At 31.1% G+C, this 19,804-nt stretch overlaps 2 protein-coding genes across 2 annotated transcripts; one reads left to right on the top strand and one right to left on the bottom strand.

Annotated features, from left to right (window-relative positions):
• Nucleotides 1-802: 802 nt before the first annotated feature.
• LOC136988653 (general transcription factor II-I repeat domain-containing protein 2-like) lies at nucleotides 803-1,921 on the bottom strand. The gene has a single exon (XM_067286562.1). It carries the CDS (start codon nucleotides 1,919-1,921, stop codon nucleotides 803-805), a length of 1,119 nt encoding a protein of 372 aa, XP_067142663.1.
• Nucleotides 1,922-2,893: 972 nt separating this feature from the next.
• LOC136988652 (zinc finger BED domain-containing protein 5-like) lies at nucleotides 2,894-3,490 on the top strand. The gene has a single exon (XM_067286560.1). It carries the CDS (start codon nucleotides 2,894-2,896, stop codon nucleotides 3,488-3,490), a length of 597 nt encoding a protein of 198 aa, XP_067142661.1.
• The last annotated feature ends 16,314 nt before the right edge of the window (nucleotides 3,491-19,804 follow it).

Raw genomic sequence — 19,804 nt, 5'->3', positions numbered from 1 at the left:
AAAAATAAACAAAATCACAGTTTAATATTACTTTTTAGAAGATATTTGACAACGTTTTTCACAAAGCAAGTCATCAAAATTTGGTTGAATATATTGAGCCGATGCAATCTTTAAAATTGATGATAAATGTTGATCGGTTAACCTCGACCTTTCTGAATTTATGTTATTTTTCATTAAAGAAAATAGTTGCTCGCATAAATAAGTGCTTTCGAACATAGCCGGTATACGGGTAACAAACGATAACATTTTAGGAAACCAATCTACAGATAAATATGTATAAAAATCTGGAATTCCAACATCCATGTATTTTTGCTTCAGCAAATTATGACATTGGATTTCAATTAATTCCATTTGTAAGTTTTCATCAACAATTTCAATATCGATAGATAGGGGCGAAGTAAAAAGACGAAATTGTAATTCACAGCTTTTAAAATCGGAAAATCTTCGATCGAATTTTGTTTCTAACAATTTAATTTGGTGAGCATATTCTGTAAATTTTAATTTAGGTGATTTAAGCAATAGATATTGACAGCTTTCAAAGTGAGAAGTTTTCTTTTTCTATTTGTTTTCGCCAAAGTGATAATTTTTGTTTGAAAGCGTTAATATTATCAAATAGCGTTGTAACAACATGATTTTTGCCTCAAAGCTTAAGATTAAGTTGAAAAAACTAACCATTCCGGTTATCTGGCTTTACGTAAGTGTATTTTTTGATTGAATCACTGGTGTGTAAGGAAGATTGAAGATTAAGTTGATTAAGATGACTCGTAACATCAACTGAGAAAGCCAGGTCCTTTATCCATTGTTAATATTTTAATTCAGCACATTCATAATTCTTTGTTTCCAAGAAAATTATGATTTCGTCCAGCAATGTGAAGAATCGTTTTAACACTTTATGACTCGAAAGCCAACGAACTTTCGTATAATATGGTAGATCGGTGTATTCACATTCAATATCTTTCAGAAATGCAGCAAATTGACAATTATTAAGTCCACGTGCTCGAATATAATTTACAATTTTGGTGACTATTTTTAAAACATGTCCGATATTTAAAACTTTGGAGCACAGTACTTGCTGGTGAATAATACAATGAAAATGTTCAAAATTATTATTACCATGCTGTTTGCACGTTTCTTTTAATCTTGCAACAACTCCTTTAGTAATACCGGTCATGGTAGGTGCACCATCAGTTGTGAGACAAACCAACTTTTCCAAAGGTAACTTATACTTCTTTAAAACTTCCATAAGTGCGTCAAAAATATCAGCTCCAGTGGTTGTATTATGCATAGGAATGATTTCCAAAACTTCTTCACTTATTTTTAAATTAACATCGCATCCGCGAATAAAAACGGCCAGCTGAGCGATATTTTGAATATCTGTACTTTCATCAATTGCAATAGAGTAGGCTTGAAATGTTGATATTGTTGAATTGTGCTGATTTCTCAAATTATCGGCTATTTCATCAACTCTGCTAGCTACAGTATTTCGACTTAAACTTACACTTTTAAATTTTTTTATTTGTGCTGGACATAATACTTCCGCCGCTTTAATTAAGCATTCACTAATAAATTCCCCTTCGGTAAATGGTTTCGATCTGCTCGCGATTAAATGTGATAATATATAACTAACTTTTACAGCAGCTGTATTGTCTTCAACAGATTTAGTGAATACACTTTGTTGATTTTGAAGGAGTGATTTCAATTCCGACAATTTGTCTTCACGAAGTTTTGCAACGTATTGGTCGTAGTTTCTTTTATGATTTCTGTCATAGTGCCTTTTAAGATTATATTCCTTAGGAACTGAAATAGAGTTTTTACATATCAAGCATAATATTTTATTCTTGTTTTGGACACAAAAATATTGCAATTCCCATTTTTCTTGAAAATTACGATGTTCCTCTTCAATTGACCTTTTCTTACTCATTGTTCTTGAAGTTAGTCAAATTTGAAATACCTTTTTTCAAATTAAACAAAATGTTTATGACAACTATTTGACGTTACATGAACTTACAAGGTTTAGGAGATTTACAAATCACAAAAATTACGACGTTTACAAAGTAGATTCACACAAACAGTCAAAGTTCCAAAAGTCACTATTCCTGAACAGATCCGTCAAAAAGACACCTTGCATCGTATACTTCGTATACGGTTACTCGGAACACTCCTCCTGTCACTCGTCACGGAAATAGTAGACGAAACACCTTACGTTAGAGCAGTGATTCCCAACCGGTGGTTCGCGAACCCCTGGGAGTTCGCAGTGTTTGCAGAGGGGGTTCGCGAAAATAATATTGTAATGGCGGGTTTTTATAAAACACCATTAAAATCAAAAGCAAAAAAAAAAACAAAACAAAAACACAAAAATTAAAGAACACACCCACCGTAAAACAGATTGTTTGCTGCCTGTTTGTTAAGAAATCTATAATAAATTTCAATATTTTCATTTCTTTTTTCTTATTTGTTTTTCAAAATTACTTCATCAATATCAAATTATATCAACAATTTTATACATTATAATTTATTCCTCTTATTCAAGTAATCAAATACTATTCTCTTTTTATTACAAACATTTATTTATATTTAAAACATTTTATCAATGTGATTAGTATCATGTTCTGCTTTATATTTAAAATCATTGCAGCAGTTTTCCTTTCTATGTAATATTTTTTTTTACAATACAATTGGAAATAAATATCAAATTAAGGCAGTTTACTACAGATTTTAGAATTAGATACTTGTTCACAACCGGAAACTGGGAGAGTAGTGTTGTATTAACTGATGTTCATACATAGACTTAGCACTTGTAAAGCTTGAGTGATAGTGATACTGTGAATGTCAAGTTCTCGTGTAAATGATTTAATAATTATTAATTTAATTATTATTATAGCTTATTTTTATTATGGATCAATGGTTAAAAACGGGTTGTTTAGAAACGAGACACGATAATCGAGATGATAGTACTGAAAGCTGTAGTGAGGTACTCTTTCACCAGACGAAAAACAAAGGAAATGATGATAGAAAAGGGAAAAAGCGAAAATATGACAGCGACTATCTACAATTGGGTTTTCATTTTACTGGGGATGAGTCGGAACCTAAACCGCTTTGTGTTATATGTAACGAAGTTCTTGTCAACAGCAGTTTAAAACCATCACTTCTTTGTAGACATATTGAAACAAAACATCCGACACACAAAGGTAAACCTCTTGAATATTTCAAAAGAAAATTAGCAGATATCAAAAAGTGTAGCCTTTCTTCTTTCTTGACTTCAAACGAAGATAGTAAAATGGCTCTTGAAGCATCATTTCGAGTAAGTTATAGAATTGCAAGATCTGGACAAGCGCATACAATAGCAGAAAATTTAATTGGACCATGTGCGAAAGATATCACCAAATGTATGCTTGGAGAAAAGGCAGCAAAGAAAATTGAGCTAGTTCCCTTATCAAACAATACGGTGTTGCGTAGAATTAATGACTTGGCTAATTATGTGGAGAACTAACTTCTAAAAAGAATAAAATTGAATTATTTTGCAATTCAACTTGACGAATCGACGGATGTAACAAATGTTGCAGTCTTGCTTGTCTACGTTAGATATCTTTTTACGAATATTGTTCAAGAAGATGTACTATTTGCAAAACCTTTGAAAACCTACACAACTGGAGAAGCAATTTTCGATATGATCAATGGGTATTTTGAAAAAAATGGAATAAGCTGGTCTTATTGTGTGGGTGTGTGTACAGATGGTGCAAAATCAATGACAGGAAAATTTTCTGGTTTTGTGGCACGGGTGAAGAAGATCAACGAGAAAATTCAATGGACTCATTGTTGTATTCATAGACAAGCTTTAGTATTAATAGGTGGTTGTCTCTTTAATCCGAAAACATTCGGTAGACTAACTTACAGCTAAACAGGCTTAAAACTTTTTTAAAACGAATATGAAAACAGATACCAGTGAGAAATGTATAGTTAATAAGGAGGATACGAAGAACTAAAAAGCACTGATGAGGGACCAGGACTCATAAAACTGGTTTGAAATGCATTTGATGAAGAACCAATAAAAAAGTTTTAAGCCTGTTTAGCTGTAAGTTAGTCTACCGAATGTTTTCGGATTAAAGAGACAACCACCTATTAAACATATATACAGCTACTAAACAAATTTAATTAAGCTTTAGTATGTAACTGTAAGCGTATTCCTGCAGAGTTATCTACTACTTTAAGTGATGCTGTGAAAATTGTGAACTTTATAAAATCGCGTGCTACAAATTGCCATCTATTCCGTACGCTTTGTGAGGATTTTGGAAGTTTCCACGTTTCTTTACTACTTCACACAGAAGTTAGATGGCTTTCCCGTGGTAAAGTTTTGACGCGTTTGTTTGAATTGAAGTCTGAAGTTCAAGCATTTTTTATTGATCATCCGTTTCATTTGTCTTCTTGTATATCCGATGTTCTTTGGCTGCAAAAGCTTGCGTATTTAGCTGACATTTTTTGTAAACTGAATGAATTAAATATGTCTTTACAAAGCGAGGGTGTCACCATTTTCAGTGTACATGATAGAATTGAGGCTGTGTTGAAAAAGATCAATTTTTGGATTCAATGCCTGCAGATGAATGAGTATGGATGTTTCGATTCTGTCAGCACTTTTTTATCAGAAAATTCAATTAAACTTGACGAAAACATTAAAAGGAGTATATGTGAACATCTGAACTATCTTCGATTAACTTTCGATGACTATTTTTCCAACAGATGCAATATATCCATCTCAAACAACTGGAAACGTAATCCATTTCAAGGAAATGTAAGTTCAGAAACCTCTCTAAATATACTGGAAAAAGAAAAACTCATAGAGTTATCTTGTGACAGTTCTCTAGAAGCAATTTTTAAAGATCAATTTTTAATTGACTTCTGGCTCAGTATACAAAATGAATATCCTGTTCTGTCAAAAAAAGCCATTGAAGTTCTATTACCATTTTGCACAACATATCTATGCAAGAAAGGATTTTCAACATATACTTATCTGAAAGATAAATACAGAAACAGGTTAATTGCAGAACCTGATCTAAGACTGAAATTGTCAGATATTGAGCCTAACTTTGAATTGCTTTGTTCTATCAAACAGCCACAAATATCCCATTAAGAGTTTTTCTAAATGTAAAACATAAGAACGAGTTTGTTAAATTTATCTTGTTTTCAACTTTTATAGCCATCATTTTAGTCTTATTAATGTTTTATTTAAATGTTTTACGATTAATATAATCAATTATTCTGCAATATGTAAAATATATATTCTATCAAATTTTATTGCTTTTTTTTACCTGTCATTAACGACTACATAGGGGGTTTGTCAAATTTTTTCGGACCTTTCTTTTGGTTCGCGAGGAAAAAAAGGTTGGGAAACACTGCGTTAGAGCACACAAACATCTGCCTTGAAGTTCCAGCAAAAACTTAACTTCTGTGCCAAAACCTTTCCTTTTATACGAATTGTAGCAATCGCTGATGGACCAATCGGCGCATAGCAGTCTTCCACGACGTCCGCTTTTGTATGATGTTCGCCGGCCAATCATTCTTCGTAGATTCAAAGCCGCGGTCGTTATCCAATCGTCTTTCGTAGCGTCGACCAATTTGAATTGGTTGGACGAAATACGGAACGAACAAACACAAAAAGGGCGGGAATCGTACAGTTCAAAAAAGTTCAAACTTTCCAACTTCAAGCGTCAAAACTTGATATTTAAAAATTTTTAAAGTCTCGGCGGGCCGCAATCCATGTGTTGGCAGTCCGCATGCGGCCTGCGGGTCGCGTGTTTGACATGCCTGTTCTAAAGTAACAAAATTTTTTCATTAAAAAAAATGCAAAAGTTGTATTGTATTTTTTAAAATTTCAACATATGTAAAATTTACAAATATAATAAATATATATAATATATATATTATTATAAATTTTTAAAAACTCTCTATTCTTTTACATATTTTTCATTTGAGTGAAATTTTTTAAATAAATTGTTGTTGTTTAAAATGTCATAAAATTTTTCACAAGAATTTGTTAAATTATAAATAATAATATTAATAACTTTATTGTATTAAGGGAACCTTGTTACAGGGGGGTTATATAAGACAATAAATAAATAATTAGCATATAATTACATTAATAAACAATTCAATCTTATATAAATATATTAATATACAAATTTCAGAAAACGACGTCGAAAATAATTAATTAAACAATAATATCACTAATACAACAATTGGTTAATTCTTTAGTAATATGAATGAAAAAATTATTTATTTTATACATATATATATATATATATATATAGATGATAAAGTATTAAATTTAGATCTAAAATTTGATTCTTGGTTTCCATTAAACAGTTTGTTAATTTGATATTTTTGATGATGCTTCTGTAAAGCTGGACAATCGTTGAGGATATGAAATAGTGAGAAATTATTAAAATTACACCAGTAACAGTCCTTTGTAAAGCCAATATAGTTGTTATTGATGATAGAATATTAAGACGAATTTGTAGTAGTAGATGTTTAATGTTTATATTAATATTTGCAGTGATGAAATTCAACTTTGAAGGAATATTTAAGATAGTCTGATACCAAGGATGGTAGGTCGAATTTAAAATATTGTTTTGATCTGCATGAATGGAGTGCAATATGACTGATTCTATCAAAAGGGAGTATCCAAATTTCCAGTTTTCATCCAAGTTATCAAATAATAAAATCGAGATTCCAAATGTTTGAAGAATTTTATCAAAACTAGAAGCCCATGTATTTTTATTATTAGTTGAATCGTTTATTTGAGATTTCATAATGTTGTATAGAAATTTTATATTGTCATCGTCAGTACTTAATAAGCGATAGAAAAATTTGATCAGTTGTTTTAGGAAAAATGGAAATAATTGAAGTCTGTTTTGGATCTAATGGCGTATCCTGGTACTGTACGTTCCAACTTAAATAGTTTATGTAGGAAAATGATATGAAATTTTTCTAAATTGTGAAATAAATCAAGTGCCCATATCGGACTTGCATAAAAGATTACAGGTAGTATAATCGTGTGGAATATTTTCATATGCAGTTTTAGATCAGAAATTTTCAAGTTAGAGCATAAATAAATAGCATTATTAATAAGCTGGTTGATCTTTATGTTTAAATAGTCAAAATGTAAGTTAAAGCTGCCATTCCAGTTAAAAATGATTCCTAGATATTTTATATTATTGACTACTTCCAGGGGTGAACCATTTAAATAAAAGGATTTCTCAAGTTTAGATATTTTAATATTGTTTCTAAAAATGATTATTTTGGATTTAGTTGCGTTGATCGATAGATAAGTAAACAATTACCTAAATTCAATTTAAGAAATCTTACGTTGCAGTGTTATATGTGTGGGAGCCATTAATACCAAGTCGTCAGCCTAGAGAATGTAATGGAAAGTTCAGCCATGGATATTAATGCCTTCAGAATTAATTAAAAAAAGGTTATTGATTTAGTTGATATAAAAATTGAAGAGATATGGTGAGAGCGGTTCTCCTTGTAGAATTCCATGATTTAAATTTAATTCCGGATAAGTTTGATTATTATAACTGATATTGATTTGATACAATGAAAATAAATGCTTAATAGAGTCAGAAAATTTAGTTCCAGCACTGTATTGTTTTAATTTATTTACTAAAGTAGGAACGTATACTGAATCAAATGCTTTAGAAATATTGATAAAAGCAGTAAATAGATTTGAATTATTGATGGCAGTAAGAAAATTGTCGATTCTGTACCTCTAGCCTTAATAAAGGCAAATTGGAATTGTGCGTTTAGTTTCTGATTAGTTGTCCAAGTTTGAAATCATGAGGCTAAAATGAGGTAAAGCATTTTCTAATAGTTGATAATAGCGCAATTGGTCGGTAGTTTTTGGGATTATTTCTATTACCTTTTTTGTAAAACATGAGTATTTTGGCTGCGTTCGAGGATGTTGGGTATATTGAGGCATTGATTTAATTTCTCATATTTTTTTTTTAAAATAATAAACAAAGTCCGCCGAATGGGTGTCCAGGGCCTAACGGTTTTTGAGTTAAAGTAGATATGATATAATAATTATCATTATTTTTAATTAGTTTGTCAGGTATTGAAGTCATCCAGGTTTCTGTAATTCCAAAAATGTCAGTATTGTTTAAGAGATAAATAGTCATTGGCAATAATTTTCTTAGTTAGTCCTCGACAATTCCAGTTAATTATTTTTAGTTGGGTTTTATCATGGTTTTCAAATCTACTATTTAGTTGGTTCATTTCATCTGAAGTTGCTGATTGATCTAGATATTTTAAGGAGAAAATTCTAAAAAATCATCAGCATTAACCAATTGTTTTTGAATAAAACAATAAGTAATTTTTTGTTTATTTATAAGCAGATAGTCATCATGTAATTTAACCTGTATCCCACGTTTTTTTAAGTCAATATAATAGGGAAGTAGTAATTTTTGTCTAATACAGGAGTTTTTAACCAAATCTGTTGATATATTTAATTTTTTCTAGTCTCCAGTTGGATTACTTTGTTTTAATTTATTAAAAGAAGTGATAATATTGTTTCTCAGTTGATTGGGTTACAGGATAACACATTTAATGTTTATTTTATTATTAGGAATATTATATATAGATTTAATACCTTTATCCATAGTGCAACATATATTTAGAGAGTGATTCAATAAATTCAGGACTTCTTTGTGATTGCATCTGTAAACGATTTTGAATAATTGTAAATTATTAGTTTGTTATTATTAAGTATATTATTAAGAGAATCAATCTTATATTGCATTAACTCTTTGTCAATCCGGATTTTAATTATTTCTTGATCAGTCTTTTCGTTTCTTTCATTAATTAGATGTAGTTGTTTTTTAAATTCGGTAAATTCATTATGAATGCCATTAATTTCTTTTTGAATATATCCAAATTGATGATCTAATTTTTTTGTTACTTTCAGTAATTAAATCAACAACTTTTGATCATAAAGCTGTAGTTGCGGTGTCTGGAGATTTAATATTTAGATTTTCTAGCGAAATGTTTGAAAGAAATTTCTCATCTTGCAAAGATGAAGAATTGATGTTTCTCGGTTCCACATAGGTAGTAATCAAATTTTTTTTTCTTTTCGAAGATTTAGGATTGATGACTGGCTGATTGGAATGATGGATAGGCTGTCTTCCTCGTTACATAGGAGTTTTTTTGTAATGGACCAGGATTCGGTTCTATTCCGGCTATTATTAGCAGCAGCAGTATTGTCTTAAGATTATTCATGTTAGTATAAATAATTAACTATATACCTAAATTGAGATTATATTCGATTTGAGAAGAGTGAGCTGAAAAGTCACCAGTCACATTAATGCTTGAAGTGCCCCCAATTTGTTAAATTATATTATACACATAATATTGCTTTTATAGTCTCAACACTTAATTGTGATTTGTCGGATGTGCACACTTAATTGTGATTTGTCGGATGTGCACACTTTATTCATGGTAGAAAAAACGCATCAGTCGGGGCATTTGTTCCTAGTAAGGACAGTATGTATTCCACAATTTTTATGCGTTATTGTATGGAACATGGTTTGTTTCAAAATGATGAAATATTTCTAGCCATTTGTTCTCTGTTGAGATTTTTGCTGATGCCTAAGATTTAACCTTTTCCTTGTTGATATATTTTTTAATAATGATACTTTGTTAAAAAGATCATTTTCGGAAATATTGCTATCTGGAAAATGTTGACTAATGTGATCGAATGATTTTTGCACATCTTCCGAATTAAGTTCTTGTTTTAACATGACCCAATGAAAATGTTCAATATCATTGTAATGTACCGTCCACTTTTCTAAATAATCTAAGCAGTTACTATAGAAATTTTTGACGTGATTCATGAAATCTGCACAATTTATTGCACCTTGTTCTTCTAACTGACTTATATTATTACGGATGATTAATGGAAGGAAATTATTTTCTAACTGCTCTTGACACTGAAATTTAAAATTTTTAAGTTTGTTTGCTACTTTGATTACTGAAATTTTGTCATCTTCAATAAATTTTACAGCATTTTGAAAAACAGCTGCTTGATTGTGTACAAACTCGAGCCAAATTTTTGAAGATTCTTTTTCAAAAAACTTTTCTAAAATTCTAGGCCATTTATACTGTGATAGAAAGTAGGATTTCAAAGGATCATATACAGTCAGTCGACTCTTCGTAAGTCAACACCCCAAGGGGAAGTGGAACTGTGTTGAGTTATCTGACGTGACGAATAAAGTGATGTTGGAAAAAAACCACAAAACTACAATTAGGAAAATACAGTAGTGTGTTATACAGTAGTATAGGCTTACAATACATTGTGTCCTCCATTTACAATTACTATGTAGATGAAAAACTGAAAAATTCATTTAGTGTTGTTTGTTTTGAGCACTTAACTGCCTCGACTTTCTTTTTCAACGATCGTGAACGCCATGAAAACATCATCTTCACAATTGTCAATTGTTGGCAAGTAATGTCTAAGGATTCTTAATGCCTCTAGCGTGAGAAAATGCAAAATTGGATTTTTGTGTGACGTTGATGTAGATTGTATATTTTCTTTTTGTTTATCTGTTATTATTTTATACATAAAAATACATAAAATGTTAAGGCATTTTTATTAATATATTATATATTATATAGTAATATATTAGAATTAGATATAGAAATATGATATTATATATTTTATTATATTATATATTAATACTAGCTGACCCGGCCACGCGTTGTTGTGGCTCAAAATGTATCTATTATAAATGTATAACACTTCCCCCGTGGGGGAATTTCAAAAAATCCCTTCTTAGTGTACATTCTCTTGACGTACCCTATTAAAACGCAATCAAAAACGCATCTAAAATAGTATAATAAAAGCCGAGTTCTTCACGGTAAGCCTTAATCCCGTCCATCTCCCCCCACTGGGGGGAATTTCGACATGTATATTATATAAAAACACGTGCGTATTCGAATGCAACGTTGTGTCAAAATTTCAAAGGAATCGGTAGGAACAAACGAACGTTATATTTTATTTATATAGATAGATAGAAAATGATCTGCTTCAGTTCATGCTCACAGAAAAGCATAATGCTTCACAGAAAAGCAAACTTAGATCGTCGGAAGTTAGCGCCATCTGTTGGACATAAAAGCCTTAATCCATATATAAATATATTTTTGAAAGGGGGGAAATGGTGTAGGGATATGAAAAATAGATAGTAGCTGATTCTCAGACCTATTGAATATGCATATAAAATTTGGTAAAAATCGGTAAAGCCGTTTCGGAGGAGTAAGGTAACTAGCATTGTGACACGAGAATTTTATATATAAGATATTAAATATATTAATAAATAAATTGACTCCCACTCCTGAAAAAAAATGAGTTCACACCACACATGCGGAGTGAATTCATTTTTTCAGGAGGGGGGACGACTTATCAGAGTGTGGGACAGCAAAAGTATGTCAACTTATCTAGTAGTGACATGTTAAACGGTGTTGAGTAAACCGGAGTCTTTTTAACATTAATGCCTATGTAAGTTGGCCAGGACCACAGAAAACTGACTACTTAACCGATCATGTCGAGTTATCCAGGTGACGACTTATGTGACTGTATTTTCAAAATTCGTTCCATAGGTGGCAAAAGAGCTAACCAGCACATTTTACTATATTCAAGTATTTTCTGATGTTTGACTTCCGCAGTTTCACAAAATTCTTTAAGGCTTTCAACACGATATAGAAATATGAATATATTTTAATAATAATATTTTCCACATCTATGGGCAAGAAGTCGGTAGTTGTTTGAATAGCGTTATATATTATGTGCGCTGCACAACCAACACCAATAATGTTTTGATTAAGGTTTTCGTTTAATTTATAAAAAATATTATTCGTATCTCTTGCTTTTCCTCCAAAATTTGCATTTGTATTGTCTGTGCAATATGCAACCATTTTATGTTTTAAATTGTTTTTTTCCAAAATATTAATAATGGAATTGACAATAGAGTCCGAGCGCAAGTTACTCGCGCGCCGCCCTGGTGGAAAATATTTACATAACACATAGGAGTTCGCTAAAGAGTGCATATGCGTTATATCAGACATTTCGAAAACCGTACCTAGTTCAGTAAATCGCTTATTGTTTTTTTAATTTAGCTTTTAGTTTTAGTTTAGCTTACTCGAAATTAAACGCCCTTACACGTGTAAAGATTTTTTAAAAAATTGTTGATTTCGGGACAAATGAGATATTTGTAAAATATTTAGAGTTTAAAAGTTCTAAACTTTATTTAAAAGAAAATAGCATATATTATACACAAATGCAATTAGCTTTATATGTAACAAATATTCAATTTTCTTATTTATTTATCTATAATGATGTACTGTACAAAATGTAATACTTAAAGTGGAAAAAAATGAGACGTTCATTTATTCACCATTAGAGAAGATGCAAATGTTCTACTTTAATTATTATTTACCTGCAATTGTAAATAGTATTAAGTTTCAGTGTTTTCACAATAAAAAAATTTCACTCATTTATAATTGGTGGCTGCAGATTTACTAATACTGCACAAACAAACATTATTTTATCTGCATATGGAAGAAGTGAAATGGGTAATCTACAGTTCAATATTTCAAAAATTTTAATTCTACCAATGGTTCTCTCAACGTGAATTCTTACACGAGCAATTTTGTATGTTTCGTCCATTTCATTAGCACTAAACTGATTTTGATTTGGTTTTGAAAAAGGAGGCATAATTAAAATAAAATTTTTATTTTCGACACCCGATTTAATTTGAGGAAACCCTCTATCAGCTATAACAATATCTCCCTCCTCCAGTTTTTGTAGAATATCACAATCATTTGTTATAAACGAATCTGTACTTCTTCCTTCATACCCACTAGAAAGAAAAGTTATGTCCTGATGGGGCAATTCCAATTAAATATTTTACAGTACAAGCAGATTTATAGTAGAAATAAAACTGAATTTGATGTCGAACTGATGATGGCTTCTCAGTTTTAATTTCTGTACAATCGATGATTACTCTTGTTTCGGGATAATTTTCTTTAAATGATTGAGGTAATGTAGCCTTAACAGATAATTTTGTTGGCCAAATAATCCAATCTTCTGTTGCAACAAAAATAATTTCTAAAATTTGTAAAAACTATGTTTTAATGGTGGTTCTATGAATTCCAAACAATGCACCTAATGCTGAATAGCACAAACCCAACTTTAACTTCATTAGAAAAATTAGTAACTTATTTTCCCAAGACAATTCATAAATTCTAACAGGACTGTTTGGAAGCGTGTCTAAAAGTAAATTGAAAACATCGAATCCTACTGATATTAGATCTTTTAAAGATTGATCATCATGAAAATTTGCTACACCACTAAAATGACACGACCTATGATTTTCTCCACATTCTTTTGAAATCATTTTAATATGGGAAACTCGAGTTTCAGAAACATTGTTACTAGTCATGCAAATAAAAAATTTTTAAGTCTCCAAACCGTTCGTTTGTAACCTCTGTTTGAGTTCCAAAATCACGTTTTTGTTTTTGTTTAGGGTCTAAAAAATTGTTTTCAATTGCTACATCAAAGGTGTCTTCCTGCTTCTTCAAATAAAATATTTCTTCTGTTCATTAGGCGTTTATATCTCTTCATTGACTGTTCGTGTCGACAATTTTCTTCGTTTCTTCTTTTTTCGGGATAGATTGTTGGATTATAATTTGGACATCTTGGATCTTCACTTTTTCCCCATCTATAAAATGCATACTGCATATCCGTGCTGATTTAGCGGGTAGCCCTGTGATCCGTTTTTACTAAATTTACAAGGATATTTTTATAAAATTATTCGTGTCAATTTTTTAAAAATTAACAATAAATTTTGTATTTTTTTCCTTTTGTCTTTTAGCAAAATTTATCTAAATTTGGCATTTCTGTTTAAGGTGTAGACCTGCCAGAAAACAATAAAATGAAACTTTCGGCGTTACATGTTGCGTGTTTGCTAGTGTATTAGAACGTCCAAACACAACAATTTACATTTGATTTACCCATTTTTAATATTATAACTCAAATACAAATTAAAAAACAATAAGCGATTTACTGAACTAGGTAAGGTTTTCGAAATGTCTCAGATATAACGCATATACATTATTTAGCGAACTCCTATATGTTATGTAAATATTTGCCACCAGGGCGGCGCTCGAGTAACTTGCGCTCGGACTCTATTATTTCTGAAGTTTTGCCGGGTAATGATACATAATCTAAAATTCTAATTTTTATTCCTGTTTTCGAATCAAAAAATCTAATAACGGTTGGAAATATTTTTCTATCCTTATGATTAGATGTGTCATAATATATGAAAATAAAATTTGTTTATTCTAGATTTTTTAAAAATTCTGACAATGCATATGGGGAAAGCACATTACACACAATTGCCTCAGATTTTGTTCTAGCATGGGGAAAGCACATTACACACGCCTCAGATTTTGTTCTAGCACAGGCAAATTTTTTGTTGAACAATATTTTGATGACTTGTGATGAACAGTCCATTGACCTGAAGCTATGATTGTGATTAATAGCATGAAAAGACAAGTCTTTCTGCCAATGCTAATTGCGTTTCTTTGTCTTTGTTTTTTGAAAAAGTCCTGTATTTTTGAGGAAGATGCAGCAAGATTTAAATACCTTTTATGTTGCTGTGTCTCCAAATGCTTTGTAATATCATTCTTTCCGCTGTGCGAAATAGAAAATTCACCATTACATTTCTCACATTTTATGATGTGATCGCTTTTGGTCTTCTTAATAAACGGAAATTCACTTCTTAGATCATCGTTGAACTTGCATTCTCTTTTCTTGCTTATTATGTTAAAAAACTAAAAAATAATATAATTTAAAATTATATTATATTGTAATTTTTCATCCGTCCTATCTTGTTGGAGTCTCAGCAAAGAATGCCCATTGTTCACACACACACCCCTCAGGGTCACATTCCTCTCTTTCGTTCTAAAGGGATTAGTCACCACCACCCAAATAGGAAGGGTTAGGAAGGAAATTTCTACAAGGGACAAACAATAGACAAAACAAAGAAAGGAAAATATACAAAAATTAAAACAAAATATATATCTAATATGGCGTACAGCCACAATACGAAACGATCTTTACCGAATCTTAAACGTAAGATCCAAGTTTATGACACATAATTGACAAAAATTTAATCATTCCAAAAAGTCAGGACTTTTTTAAAATGCGGCAGGATGCAGGACAAATTGTTAAAAATCGGGAATGTCCCTCCAGAAGAGGGACGTCTAGTCACCTTAGGTATACCTAATTATATATAATAAAAAAAAATAAAATATAGACACGACATTTAGTTTCTGTTATAAAGATTACTAAAAGCAATAATTTGTAGGTTTCGAATATCAACCGTTTTTATGGCTATATTAATATTTCAATAATGTTGATAATTATTAATAAATAACTTTAACGAAAATAATACGCATTTTTATTTTCTGTCAGAAAGGCTAAGTAATTTTGTAAAGTACTATTTTTAGTATCTTAGGAAACCGACACTAACTGCGGTCGGTAAAACTTCCGTCAACCTAACGGGTACTTTACGCGGATTCGAGATTAGTTTGCCAGGCCTGGACTTTTACGCGTGCACTGAAAAAATTAGTAAGAATAACGACAAATATCAAGTCAAAGAAAAAGTTTCAAATATATTTAATTAGTAAATCGAATTTAACTATGTACAAATGTCTATAATCCAAAACAAAATTTATTAACGAAAATCAACAAGTCAACCCGACAATAAAACTCAGCTACTTAGCTTAACTTAATCTTAATTCCCCTTTGAAAATTCGACAAATCAAATACTTAAGAACTATGAACAAAATCTCTTACGAACTAAACGCCTATCCGTCACCTCACTATATTAGGAACCTGTTTGCTCAATCCTTTCGCTATCGTCAAATCGAATTCCTCTTTAAACTCCTTGGATCGCCTAACTTTCAATCTGGACTTCGCGTTGAATTTTTCACTCAATGGTACACCTCGATCAGGAATCACCTCGCTCTGGAAATCACCTTGTTCGTCTTCAGTTAGCGAGCTGGTTTTATACTGTGAGGTGACATCACAATTCAGCTAGGTTACTCCCCTTATTTACATACTTAATTTTCTAACATCAAATTTCTTTCTGGCAGCTTCAATTCTCCAACAAAATCTTATAAACCGTTTGCAAAGTATTTAGCACAATTTTCTGGGATGTTTTATGACAGTTTAGTAAGTATTTCTTTTTTAGTGAGTGTGGGGATTCCCCCTCTATTTTTTTTCTGCGGACTGTTCATTTCCACTGGGCAGCACAAGTGCACGTGATTTTTCCTATGGCGCTCGTTCTTTTGTGAGTTGGTTTATTATCTTCTTTTTTGGTTACTAAGAGAGCGGTGGGGAACCTTCGTCCTAACTAAATATAAGCCCCAAACAAAATATAATAAAATAAAAATAACGCTCGGACTCAGTTCCTTACAAGTTAACATTTAACAGGTAAGATTTACCCACAAAATCGGGTTACGCAAGGTTGCAGCGCACATCGCTCTGCTAACCTTTGTATTCACCAATGCGAGTTAAACAGAGTTGACGAACTCGAGTTTAGATGTAACTCAAAGTCAGATTACAAGTTACTCTTCTTTTGTATTCAGATAAAAGTTTAACTTTAGAGTTTCACTACTCTAGAGTTAATATTTTAAAACAATTCTGCATTCGAGATTAAACAAGTTTTATTTTGTAAGCAGCGTCTTGTTGGTTGAAAGCAAACGTGTAGAAAATGGCAGAAAGTCAAGAGGATAGCAGGTTCACCATAATTTCACAAATTTTGAGAAAGAAATACTGCTCAAATTAGTTGAGAAATGTAAACAAACAATAGAAAACAAAAAAACAAACACGGTTTTTTCAAAACAGAAGAGAGATATTTGGGAGATATTAACCGAAGGATATAATGGAATCTCGGGCATCACACTAAGAAAAAGTAAGCAGCTATGGGACTGTTATAAAAACTTAAAAAAAATGCTGTAAAAGAACAGTCCCAGAAAAAAACTGAATTATTTAAGATAGGAGGAGGAAACCCATCTAGTTTATGTCTTCAGTTAAATTTAACACTTTTTACGTTGTAAAAAGTGTTAAACTGTTTTTATTTTTTAATATAAAATTTTTGATGAAGTATTTATGTCCTATATAGTTTCTTTTTAAAATAATAACACAGTAATAACAATAAAACGTTTCAGAAAATAAAATTTTATTTAAAACTATATGAAATTTTTATTTTAACATTAAAGAAAAAATTCTGAATTATTGCATTCTTTTTAAGCAAAATCTTGAACATTTAAGGTATTTAAATATTTGTACAGGAACATCACATCTGAAGTTAAAAAATGAACATCATCATCATGAAATAATGCTATACTTCCATCTTGTAGTGCAATATCGTGAGAAACTATAATATGCACTGCATTCTGCAAATTATAGAGTAGTCCAACAGAAAGGCATGGAAAATGTCTCATAAACCATATTGCATTACAACAGGATTTCGTCTATGTTTCATTTGCTTGGTGAAATAAAACTGCCTAATTTTGTGCATTTTTCATCTCAAAAATTATGTTCATTTACAATATCTTCTGCCACTTAACATGTTTGTAAGGCTTGGACTGACTGTCCAAAAACAAGGATTTACAATTACTCCGTTCATCCCTACAACTTTTATTTATTACTTAACTTTTATGGAGAATTACTTGTTTCAAAAAGTAACTTGTTCTCATTATTATTTGTTTAAATAAAATAAAATTTTCTTCAAATTGCAGCATCTTTATGCATATTTATATTTAATATATCTATTATCACTAATTAACAATAATTTATTTTCTTCTTCAACATAAGAGTTTCTTGAGTAACAAAAGTATCTTTTATTTCAAAAAAGAAATTTATTTGGATAATTAAAATTTGATGTATAACAATATTGAAAGTTTTGATAGTTTTTACTTATATTGATTTGGCTAACTCTTAAGCAAAATTTTTGGCCTGAAAAGGGCCTTTTAATTTAATAATAATGTCTGAAATATTTGCATAATCTTAAAAGATTATGCAAACATTTCAGAAGTTAAATACTAAAGAAATCTACTATTAATGCGTTTCTCTTTGCAAATCCAGCTGCATTCTGACTTCTGACAACAAGCACCAGAACATCTTCATTCATACAAATATCATCAAATTCTGTTGGAACTGTCATATTGCTATGTGAAATTGCAATGTTATGAAACACTGTACTGGCAACTATGACAGCTATAGCATTTTGAGGGTTGCAATGTGAACCTACTGATAAACAGGGAAAACGTCGTTTCCATAAACTATATTGCCGTTCCACTGTGTTCCGTGCTTTTATGTGGCATCTGTTATATCTTTCAAAGAAAAAATAATTGATATTAATTTTGAAATATATATGACCATTTAAAACTATATTATCCATTAAATATATTTTAATAATATATATATATAACTAATAATTATCATTTTTCTTGATCACTTTGTGGATTTAATATTGGTGTTAATAGATATCTCTTGCATCCATATCCACTGTCACCAAGATGATATTTTGATGGAATGTCTCCTGCTAGAAACATAGCACACAGATGATTATTGGCAAATATAGTGCCATCATGAGAACTACCTGGCCATTTGGCTACTATATTTCTGATTTTAAGTTGGCTATCTGAAACTGTCTGAACATTATAGAAAAATATCTTTTTTTATTTAGAAATAATTCAGCAGTTTCTCCTCCCAGTGACTGAATTGGAATGTGGGTGCAGTCAATGGCTCCATACACACATGGAAAACCACTCAAATGAAGAAAGTCTTGACTTATCTGAAAATATAAATATATACGTGATCTATTATTTTTATATTTTATTACTGTTCATAAACCATGGTGGAGTCAAAATTGCGAGGCAGCATTTAAAAAACAAAAGAAAGCATGGGGGATTTTCAGAAGAGATACCCCACTGCTAACAATTTGATTGCTTTTAAGAAAGCAAAGGCAAATGCCAGGAAAATAAGGAGGCAAAGCCAAAGGGATTCTTGGAGGAAGTATGTATCTAGCATAACATCTTCCACCAGCTCAAAAGCAGTCTGGGATAAAATCCATAAAATTAATGGGAAATATGCTTCTCATTCTCTGTCCATGTTGGAAAATAATGGCACAATAATCAGCGATATACGGGGTATTGCTGATCTGTTGGGTGAGACGTTTTCGGCTTCATCCAGCAATATTGTGTATACAAGGGATTTTCAGGTTTATAAAGCTCAAAGTGAAAAACAGTACTTAAACTTTTACTCCTCATCTAATGAGGAATATAATGTGCCATTCACCAGAATAGAATTACATAGAGCGATGTCTCGCTCGGGGAATACTGCTGTAGGCCCGGATAAAATCCACTACAGCATGATTAAAAATTTGTCAGACAATTCCCTTTGTAATCTTTTTAATCTGTTCAACAGAATATGGACAGAACATACCTTTCCTGACTCTTGGAGGCTATCTATCATCATTCCCATACCCAAGCCAGGTAAAGACTGCAAGAATCCCTCTAATTACAGACCAATCTCTCTTACGAGTTGTCTCTGTAAACTTTTTGAGAGAATGGTAAATGGACGTTTGATGTTCCTCTTAGAGGAAAAGGATTACTTTTCACCACATCAGAGTGGATTTCGTAGGAACAGAAGTACCACGGAGAATTTAGTAAACCTTGAAGCATC

This window comes from Centruroides vittatus, unplaced genomic scaffold (assembly GCF_030686945.1).
Source record: "Centruroides vittatus isolate TY-2023 unplaced genomic scaffold, ASM3068694v2 scaffold_373, whole genome shotgun sequence".
NCBI lineage: Eukaryota > Metazoa > Arthropoda > Arachnida > Scorpiones > Buthidae > Centruroides > Centruroides vittatus.
The sequence above is the reverse complement of the archived record's forward strand: the minus strand, read 5'-3'. Positions and strand labels throughout refer to the sequence as shown.

Excerpts from the sequence above, each read along its gene's own strand:
- LOC136988653 (XM_067286562.1), bottom strand. The coding sequence starts at position 1,921 with ATGAGTAAGAAAAGGTCAATTGAAGAGGAACATCGTAATTTTCAAGAA.
- LOC136988652 (XM_067286560.1), top strand. The coding sequence starts at position 2,894 with ATGGATCAATGGTTAAAAACGGGTTGTTTAGAAACGAGACACGATAAT.